The sequence below is a fragment of the Cryptomeria japonica genome, chromosome 6, assembly GCF_030272615.1.
Source record: "Cryptomeria japonica chromosome 6, Sugi_1.0, whole genome shotgun sequence".
Classification (NCBI taxonomy): Eukaryota; Viridiplantae; Streptophyta; class Pinopsida; order Cupressales; family Cupressaceae; genus Cryptomeria; species Cryptomeria japonica.
In genome coordinates, this window is record NC_081410.1 from 520,656,136 (window position 1) to 520,667,573 (window position 11,438).

Sequence of the window (11,438 nt, forward strand, 5' to 3'; positions counted from 1 at the left end):
AGGGAAAGAAGAGGGCACATTCAACACCCTTGGAATTAGATCAGCATTCAGATCTCCTAGGATTAGATCTATCTAATTCTGGTCTTTAAGTAAAAGTTAGCGGTTTTCATACATCTAACGGAGTAAACCCTAATATTGTCACCATTACAGGTTTAAATCCAAAGTAATGCCCCCATTTTCTGTCACTTTAGCTTTGTAGCTAGCACCGGCTTTTTCAGTTACCATCAACCTTTGTCTGAGGGGATGTTTGATGTTGGCAATGAACCCAGTTGGTCTAAAGGACCACTATGACACTTTTTGAAGTGAATTCCGGCTTTTGGTGTGTTCTCCAAGATTCTTGGAGAGAGTGTCTATTTATAGGAAGCACCCGGTTGGCCCTGATTTTCATTATTGATCATCGGTATCGTTCCAATATGGTTAGATTTTAATTCTAATGCTTTTGGCAGTTTTTGCAACTTGAGTGGATTATTGGCTTCAGTTTAATTATTTTACGAAGGTTTCTTAATTTTATCAAAATAATTTAAAAAGTACCTTAGTATAATAGCTCATTAGAAAGGGGATAAAAAATTTTAAATCATGGATGCTTAAAATTAGGACCTTGCATATCAAATATCATTTTTATTTTTATAAAAGGTCTTTTGGAGCCGAAAAGGGGTTATTTGATGAAAATTGCATTTTAAAATATGTTTTCCAGAAATTTCGGTGGGAAAAAGTATAGGAGGAGGTTTGGTGAGCTCATTTGGATTGTGTATTTTATTCTATTTTTGTATGGTAACACCCTTGTGTTTCTTTGGGATTGAACTTGGTTCATCTCAGCTTTCTTGAGGATAAAAACTGTCTTGGAGAAGATTAATCATGGTGGTGAAAGATCCTCTCTGGTTAATAGTATCCGACTCATTCAAAGTTACTTTGTCCAGGACAGGTTTTGCTCGTAGATTTATCCAAAATCTACTGTTGTACTGAATGCTGGAGTTTTGGAGCAATTTCATACAAAGATTTTCTGTGAGTTGAATGTTTCCAGTAAAAGAGGATTTTCAGAGTATTTTCATTACAGGTTTCTTGGTGTTGAGTTGAAGGTTTTTCAAATGTATTGGAGATTGAAACAATAATAAATTTCTGGGGGATTATTGCTAATTCATGAAGATGAAATAGGGGGCATGATAGACGATTGTTTTGAGAAAATTCCCTTGTTCCAGCCATTGATATTTTTGGGATCTTAAAACCTTATGTTTGTAAAGGGCGAATTTATGAGTGATGCCACATTTCACTAATAGGTGTGACTACAAGATGGTAGCGATTTGCTCTTGGCTGACTAAAGGTACTTGGGAGTGAAGGAAGGAACATTGAGGTCCATGAGGGTTATGGGACTATGACTGGGCAGATTGGATGCTATTTCTTGGTCAGACTGTATGTATTGAGGGATGGGTGCGGCTGTTTAGAGACAAGGAGCTATAGCTGGGAGTGTTTCGGTGACTCTATATTAAAGGTGCAGCTGTTAGAAACAATTTCAAACCTGTTGGGCAGAGTTTTTGGAGCAGATTCATAATTTAGAACAAAATATGCACCTGCAGCTAGTCATTGTTACGCTACAGCAGTGTAGTTGTATGTGATAGTAGCAATCTTTGAATAAGGGGTTCAAATTTCTTAGGGCTGTCGTGTATCCACATCATATGAGCAACATTATTATGGAATGACACCATGTATGTATGACAAAATACATCTATCTATTATTGTGATGTTATTGATGCAAAATTATATGGCACAGTTTCTATTTGCATATTGCATATTGCATTGTTCTATAACAAATCCTATTGAAAAGACATTGAAAACAGATAGAAACCAACAGAAAGAAAACTGTTTGAGGAAATGCCAGCATAATAGAAATCAGTAATTTTTGTGGGTGTTAAAAAAAATTGGTTTCAAATTGGAGTTGACCATTAGAATGGCACTATACAAAAGCCATCGAGAAGAGGTCCCTAAGAATAGCAATGCAATGGAAGGGTTTTGGGCTGCAATGAAAGCAATTTATTAGTGAGAGGATGCGTCCATTATCAAGTCCTAGTGGAACAAGTTTTCATGTGGACAAAGTGATTTTTCAATTGCGTAAGCCTTTTATGATATGATTGCTAAGGAAGACCCAATAGAGTGCTGGTGGGACAATGGAGGTGAGGCACTTGACGTGCAATCAATTTTAGTACAAATACTTTCAAAACTAGTTAGTTCTTTATCCCGTGAGAGGAATTGGAATACTTACCATTTCATCCATTCTTTGAATACAAACTGACTAGGGTCAAAGAAGGTTAAGAACATGGTCTACATTCATATATGATTTTTAATCTCTTGTATAAACCTAGGGTAAAATTGGACCCTTGAGAGAAGGGGAACCAAGTGACACATGATGGAGACACAACTCTCATGGAGGATGAGGTGGTTGAGTCAAATGGCGTCAATGATTTATCCTAGTTTGGTTCCTTGTAGAGTATCCTAAACTTGATATTGATAAATATTTGGAAAGCATCCTAATTGAGGACTAGGAGATTGATGAATAGCTAACATAGGAGTTGAACTCTCTGCATTAGATGAGATAAAACACATTTATGTTTTTTATTTTTTTTGCATGCAGTCATTAGTATTTCAATGTGTAGTATGTACTTGAGTCACAAGTCTTGACAATTTGTTCTTATTCATGTGTAATCAATGTGTTGCATCTGAACTTAAATTGTGTATGTCCTGATGATTATCAAATGCCAATATTGTTAACTTATGCTTCCATTGACATCTATTTCTACACTATAAAATATTAGTTTTTTGATTGTAAGTGTTTTGCATTTTTAAAATTGTATTGCCATTGATTAATTATCTTATCTAATTAAAATTTTCTTATTGTAAACTTTTTTCACCCACATCCCCAAGTACCTATCTCTGATATATATGAAGAAAGGTGATTTGGTACCCCTCCTTGTCTTTTGTTTCAGTATGAGTTCCCATTTCTTGATAACTAAGAAAACCTTGAAATCTTACAAGAGAATCATCTATATACTAAATAGTAAGTCGGAATTCTGGAAAACATTGTTGGAATATTGGAATTTCCTCTGCCAACAACTATGTACTCACCACCACCAAAGATAACCCAATTTGATTAAGCCATGTACACCGTGAACAAATCTTTCTTGTTGGCGAAATGTCTAAATGCTCCAAAATCGATGTACCATGCTGAAGACTTTGATTGGTTTTCTAATCATTTGGCCGTGAAAGCATAGAAGGATGATGCCTCAAAATGCTCTACAACATGAGCCATTGATGGAGGCCATATTGGGTTGGAATTTTTTTCCAACCAACCTCTTTCTACAATGCTATTTCATGTGGCCCATTTTACCACAATAATGACATGTGATGTTTTTTAGATTCTTCAACATCTCTTCATTATTCCCTTGTCCTTTCTTTTGAGGCTATTTGCCTTTGCCCTACTCCTTGGCTGCAAACGCTTGTTCTACACTCTATGTATCACTACTGTTGTCAAACTGTTTCTTCCATCTATCCTACTGTAAGAGATTTCTGCACAGCTCTTCGAACTTTAGGTCAACATTGGTAGATGTACTGTTGAGTTTCTCAATAAAATGTTCATAGGCTCGTGATAAGCTTTTTAGCAAAATGACCACCATATCTTCTTCTTCCATCTTGTGACCCGTGGTTGACAATTGATCTTAAATGTTTTTGATCTTTATCGATTGCTCCTACAAAGACATCTTCTCATCCATCATGATTGAGAAAAGCATATTTTTCAAGAAGAAGGCCTTGCCTTTATCTGATGTCTCGTGCAAATCTCATAGGTGCTTCCAAATTTTTTATAGAGGTTTTGTTTGTTTGAACCTCCAAAAGAATTCCCTCGGTCACCAATAGCTTTATTAGCATGACAACTTTTCGATCATGCTCATCAAAGTTGTCTTGGTCTTTACTTGCAACTGCTGGTTGAGTGTTAGTACGAAGGACAATCTTATCGAGGCATCTGTACTCAAAGATCGCAAGCATGCTTTGCTTCCATGTGTTGTAATTTTTCCTATGAAACATTGGGTTCCTTCCAACATAATGTTGGGTAATGAAGGTATCCCTCTTGCAATTTGTAAATATGGATAAAAAGTCCTCACTAATGGAATAAAATCCCTTATCTTGAAACTGAAATTCTAGCACATTTAGAACCAATAAATAGGCACACAACAAACCCCATGATCTTATTAAAAAAATGCCAAAATCTTGAATTGAAACCCTAGACATGGGTCAAAATGGCTAAAAAAATACCGTAATTTTTAGGGAAAGCCCTAAGTGGTATTGCAAAACCCGCGATTTGGTTTGAAAATCTCAATTTTTATTAAAAAATTGCCAAAAAATCTTCTAGATGCAGCCAAAAGTGTAATGTCCCCATTTTGAAATAGAATTTAATAATAAATAATAATAATAAAATTAAAATATAAAAGAATATAATTAAATATAATTAAAATTTAATTTAGTTAATGAATGGTCAAAAGACATAAAATGAAAAGTTGTGACTCCCTTAAACATGAGATATAAAAGGGAGAAGAGAACCTCATTTGAGGGGGGATAATTTGGGAACTAGAAGTGCAGATCTGATTGTGAAAGATTGTGTCTCTTTCAAAGGGCATAAATAATGAAGAGTTGCACTCTTTCAAAGGGTGCTAATGGTGATATAGGGCAAAAATTTGGTTTTTTTACTAAAAAGGGACATTACAATGGTATCAGAGCTTTGATCCTGCCATCCTGTAGGGTAAACACGAATCAATGAATTATTCTAGTCAATAAGAAGGGATCTATCGATACATGTATTTGTATGTATGCTTCGTGTTTGCATATGCCCATGTGTATGCTTTGTGTTTGGTTCATGCCTGATATGTTTCCAGCATGTTTATTTCATGTGTGTTTCCAATACCATTTCATATTGGGAGTCATTTTGAACACTCCATGATCATTGCTGGAGGACAAGCAATCTTGGGTGTGGCAGACTGTAATGTCCCCACTTTGAAATAGAATTTAATAATAAATAATAATAATAAAATTAAAATACTAAAAATTAAAATTAAAATATAAAAGAATATAATTAAATATTATTAAAATTTAATTAATGAATGGTCAATAGACAAAATGAAAAGTTTTGACTCCCTCAAACATGAGATATAAAAGGGAGAAGAGAACCTCATTTGAGGGGGGATAATTTGGGAATCAGAAGTGCAGATCTGATTGTGAAAGGTTGTGTCCCTTTCAAAGGGCAGAAATAATGAAGAGTTGCACTCTTTCAAAGGGTGCTAATGGTGATTTAGGGCAAAAATTAGGGTTTTTAGTAGAAAGGGACACTACAAAAAGCTTCACAATTTGAAACAAAATCGCCCAAAATAAAATCCTATTACAGCGACGATATTTAATATAAAAAAACAATGCAAATTTTGTCAAAACCCTAACACGATTTTGAGAGGGAAAAAATGCTGTGCAATTTCATTTTCTAAAAAACACATGATTCTACAAAATGAAGTCACAATTTTGGCTAAAAAATCTGTGATTTTTGATAGAAATAGTGTACGTGATTTTCAATAGGAAAATCTGCAATTTTGCATACAAACACTAGGATTTTCCCTTGTAGAAACTTCACACAAAATATTCTACACAATTCTATATGGTACCTTACTATTCTATATGACGCTCCTTTGGCACGTTATGCATCACAAGCATATAAGCCATCATTGCCTGCAGCAGTCTGTATTTCTACATGCATTCACTGATCTTGAAGCTTGAGTTAGGCTCTGATACCATATTATGAAAAATATAACACATAATAATTACCAAGATATTTGATATTAAATAAGGAGTGAAGTCTCCTTAAATAAGATTACAAATTGCTTTATCCAAATAAGATAAGAGTGACAACTAACAAGATAAGACTTACAACTAATAAATTGAAAGAATAAAGAATATTCATAATGTCTATCCTAAAGACTAAATTGACCATTATATACGAATTATTACAATAATATTTTAATACAAGCAACTAGAAGGCATCTGTGAGGATATTATTTTAAGATGGATGTAATGTATAGCATAGAGGTTGATGTATCAGCTATAGTGTGCACCTAGAGGGTACAGTGAACCTGCTCTCTCTTCTCTGCTTTGTATCCCCTGTCCACCACCCCTGCTTTCCCCTTCCCCTTGCGCCCCCACCCTGCACTCTCTCTTCCTCACTTGTTCCTTTCTCTATCATTCAGAGATTAACTGATGGCTAAAACATTTCTCCTCAAGGAATTGGGGTGATTCGTTCTTGGTGGTTAATATTGCATCCAATTTATGAGGGCCATGTTATTTTTCTTAGAAATTTTTTATACAAATAACTCATCAATCATGATGCCAATCTCAATTAAAAGTTAATAACCCAAGGAAGGTGGACTCTCTAGCATATATTGGCTGTAGCTCTAGTCCATAGCTATGACAAAGCTATCATGTCATACCTTTCTCATTTTATCTAAAAAATGAGCAGGGTGTAAATTATGATAATCCTTAAGGAACTAAGTGAAGCTCTATTCTTTTAGTTTCATTGAAGTATTCATTCGGGTGTTTTTATTGTTGACAGCAAGTTCAACTATAGTATTATAATCTTGGGAGAATACATCATCTTTCAGGCTGAGAGCATTGTTATTATTAGAATTACCATTCAGATGTGTCTGATTCATAATCTTTGCTTGCATTTTTACAGTACGTCTTTCTTTTAAAAATCCTAATCTCTATTAAGATTTAGGACTCGTGTTAAAAATAGAGTTTCTTTTTATATCTCTTTGTGGGGCAAGTTTCCGTTTTTCACATATTTATGTAATTTATGTTCTTAAACATAAATGATAGAACTATTAAATCTTCCAGGTGCTTGAAGTTAAAGCTACTTTTGCACGGAATCTGAAGCAGCTATATGAGAGATACATAAAATTCAGTGAACAAAGTGAAATATCACTCAGTTATTTCTGGATGTTCCTAGATTACAATGAATTTATTTCAAGTACAATTTCAAAGAATGTGTGAGGGCTCAGTGCAAAGGTGGTGATTGATAGACCCGACTTTAAATTGCCTGTCCATGTTAACTTGCATTTCCCATAATTTTGAACTCAAAATGATCTCTGCACGTGAAGAAGCAATTTCATCTTCAAAATGTTATGTGGCTATAATCAAGCCTTTGATTTCTTAGAGAATCTTTGAAAAAAAAAGTTTTCCTTTAAAATAGGATATGATAGCAGTGTTAAAGGAAAAGATGTCTGCACCAAATTGTAGATTTTTAAAATCTGCATCCAAAACACTTCTTGGGAAAGTTCTTATTGTATAAGGATGAGTATAAATCAATGAGAGAGATCTAGATTGTTGTGTATTCATGATTGTAATGTTAATTCTATGAAGTTCTTATTGTATAATGATGAGTATAAATCAACAAGAGAGATCTGGGTTGTTGTGCACTCATAATTGTACTTCTGATTCTATGAGAATGTGAATCATGTGTAAGATTGGATGGTTTGAATTCAATTTCTTAATTCTCACAATAAAATATTCTTGTGCTCTTGTATGCCAAATACTATGAGATGCTTAGGTGAGCATAGATCCAAATTCAATTTTCTTTCAACGTATAGTGATGATTATAAATCAAAGAGACATGTGACATATCTGCATTGTCATGGACTCATAATTGTTCTGTTGTTTCTATTAGAACGTGAATTGTCTTTAAGATTGGCTGATTTGAATTCATTTTCTTAATTCCCACAACAAATTATTTTTGTGCTCTTGTATGCCAAATACATGAGATTCTTAGTTGAGATCCAAATTCTATTTTCTTTCAACTTATAGTGATGAGTATAAATCAATGAGACAGATCTAGATTGTCATGCACTCATAATTGTACTGTTGATTCCATCAGAATGTGAATTGTCTTTAAGATTGGTTGCTTTGAATTCAATTTCTCAATTCTCACAATTAATTATTCTTGTGCTCTTGTATGCCAAATACTATGAGATGCTTAGGTGAGCACAGATCCAAGTTCTATTTTATTATTATTTGAGAACTTCTAAATGGCAGGATAGTCCCAATGCAACTACTGTTGGCCAGCAGTCTCATATAAATTGGGCTTCATAGGATTCAACTACAACATTGCTATCGTGTGACATGCATGGGAAAATGGAAAATATTTAACAAATGATGTTTAATTTAGTTACGGATTTCCTCAATAATGTTTCAGTAGATAAAGGAAGGTTTCTATGATGAAACTTTAAGTTATATGGTAAATTATTAGATAAAATTGTCTTTAACATCGTTAGTTAAATGCATTTATTACAAAATGATTAAAAAGTTCTTTTCTGAGACTTTGTTATTTACTTGGTACTGGCCAATATGGCAGTAATCTTCCCCTTTCATTTTCTTTTGAGACTGTCAATTTACAATCAATTTCGGTTCTGCATACTTAATCAACTTTTCTAGATTTGTTGCCCCACTCAGATTTTTCAGTCACAAGACTTTTTTGGCTTGACAAGATAAGGGTATGAACTTTATGGGTTTCTTTAGGTATATATGGTACACATGGGGTTCTACCATATAGCTCAACATCCATTAGTGCTAGTACCTTGGACACTAAACAGTAGTGATGTTTTTCTTGTTAGGCAAATTCAAACCATCAGTTGGTCAACTTGTCTGGAAACTTTTGTGAGCATAGTTTTAGTGATACATATATGTGAGAGTGAGGTGCAATATTCCATGATCAACATAATGTCTCGTAAAGGACATTGGTTTTTTAAGAGCATAAAACAAAATTGTTTTCATAAGATACTCATTTAGATTGTTGTTAAGCGACTTATTGTTTTATTCTATTTTGTACAGTTAGATAATGTTTCTGTCAAAAAATCTCTGATTTTATATAAATTCTTTATCTAAATTTTAATTAAAGGCAAAAGAGAGGATTTGGAAGGGCCCCTCCCCTATTCGGTAAAAGTCTAAGAAAACAACAGAAGTACAGACTAAAGACAACCAAGTTGCAGCTAAGAAACAAGAGTCCTAGGTGACAAAGCAGAAGGAAGGAACACAGCCCAAAGGCTAACACAAAACATTATTAAGAGGCATGATAGTCATCTTGAAGAAACAAAAAGCAAGACCTAGAGATGTTCCAGCACTACAGCTGCTTCATCCTCATGGAGGGACTTGAGGTGTCTAGCCACACATTCAACATCCTCTTGCTCCTTCAGTATGTTTTTCTGGCTTCTAGCTCTCAAGCTTGGCCCTTCATTCCACCGGACCAAGCGGGATTTTATTTGCTCTTGTAGCACCTTATACTGTTGGCACTGTTTCGAATAGTTATCTTGATATCAAGATAGTTGTTTTTGTTTAAGGTTCCTATCCATGCAATTGTGAAGAAACTTGTCTCTTTGAACATAACAAGTTGTACCAAATATAATAAGTTGTCGAAAGTATTACCTTAAAAGCCACATGTTTGTTGGTGGATTATTAACCTTATTAAGCATATTGATAGTGATTTATTTTGTAGCATGGTTTAATATGCTGGGGTTGTATGTTAGGCCATACAAATAAAAGTCCATGGTTGATAGGATAGCACCAATGCCTTGGACTAGCTCATTGAAACCAGAATTAGAGAATTTGCCATTGGAGTGATATACGACTGAGCTACTCATCCCTTTGTGATTTGGTATGTGGATTGTTTCTAACACCCCCCTCTCTCCCATGTTGGCCCCCCTTGCAACCACTTTCGCTTTGAGCGATATTTTTGTGCCTGGGGTATGTAGTCTAAATCTGATATCATTTTATTTCCCATTATTGAGTTCATAGATTCTTCCAAATTCTGTTGATTGTTTGCATCTCTTGATTGCTCATTTTTTCTCACTTCAAAGATAAGAGTCTTATTGCTTTCCTTTTTTATTGTTTCTGCTTTAAACAATTCTAATTGCCTTCGAATTCTGCTACAAACCTCCAATTTGCCTTCATTACCAACTTGATTTAGAAACTAGCAGATTTGGAATGAATACATCATCAGTTCATTTCACTAGAACCATTTCAAAGTATTTAAATAAGCTGGTCGATGTTTACTTGGATATGGTCTTTCATTTTAAATAGAAAAATTTATTGCGGAGTGTTACTATTATGAAAATGTAAAAATAGACCTAATATTTTCAAAGAACATAAAATTTGGAATTGTATCTCAAGATGATGGAAAATGTCTGGAAGGCATGTTTATCACCTAGTGCGAGGGTGTTGAATTTGACTATTTTAAATACTGCATTATAAAACCTTCAAACCATTATTACCTATGGAAGCCTTGTGGTCAAATACAATAATTAAGGGCACCCAGTGACATGAATGAGATGCTAGCACAAAAATAAGCATATTTTTATGTGGCATTTGAGCATTGAGTTGATAAATCTTTAGATACACTAAGACAGTTTTTACTAGAATTAATAGATCACTAGACAATTTGTGCTCTTTTTTCACTTTTATCTTCGATGGTGCATTTAAGACGTTTGAATATTATTTAGTATCGTCATTGTATTCTACCAACATTTGAAATCATCTGTAATGAGAAGACAAAATTAGACTTGGAATCTTGTCAATCAATGTGAAACTAGACAAACAAGAATTATTGTTATTTTTCCAAGTAATATTCTAAAGACAATCACGGGGTTGAGAAAATACAAGCTTAAAGATGGAGTAAGTTGAATGTTTTGAATACAATATAGATATTTGCAAATTCTAGATGTCCTCACAACACCAAATCATGGTATAATTCTATGTGAATTCTAGATTTCATCGTACTTCATAAATTTAAAAAGAAAAGAAAAATTGGCCTAGCGATTGGCCTTAAATTGTTGTTGCTAATAATTATCATGAGTTATAGATCACAATTTTTAATGTGTAGGATTGTACTATATAAATAATATAGATAGTTGTCTAGTATATGTTTCATTTTGTAAATATTAAAGTTATGTATAATGCTAGGTGCATATGTATTTTTTAATTGCTTTCTTTTGAAACTAAAGTGGAGTTAGGTGAAAAGTGATTTACCTAATGGATTTTTTTTAAACATCTATAGTGGCATGTGTCAATGATCAAACATCTCACTTAAATTAGATATTATTCTCAATTATACCATAGATGGACGACACAAATGCATATCATAATCTTCCTACTAATTGTTTTTGAAAAAATTATACATATTACATGTTAAATTATTTTAAACATGTTCATTCACAAAATTATGCATATCTTATGCTTGATATGTTGGATGCTCAAAGCAATTTAACTACAATGATAATATGTAGAGTTTGCTATGATGAATATATGATAATTTTCACGATACTTTGCAAGGGAGTAGTCTATTTATGTAAGGCTCAAGTCCTATCAAATTTTTG

The 11,438-nt window shown here is 33.6% G+C and overlaps 1 protein-coding gene across 6 annotated transcripts in view; it reads left to right on the plus strand.

The window, feature by feature from the left end:
* LOC131067952 (uncharacterized) overlaps positions 1 to 9,392 on the plus strand; it is a 217,358-nt gene extending 207,966 nt beyond the window's left edge. For 4 of the 6 annotated variants that reach the window (XM_059207458.1, XM_059207455.1, XM_059207456.1 and 1 more), the window contains one exon: positions 6,913 to 7,412. In XM_059207458.1, coding sequence (XP_059063441.1) covers positions 6,913 to 7,068 — 156 coding nt within the window. In that variant the 3' untranslated portion in view covers positions 7,069 to 7,412. Of the gene's footprint in view, positions 1 to 6,912; positions 7,413 to 8,968 lie in introns of those variants that run through there. The other 2 variants (XM_059207457.1, XM_059207460.1) reach the window with 2 other exon arrangements.
* Positions 9,393 to 11,438: the final 2,046 nt, after the last annotated feature.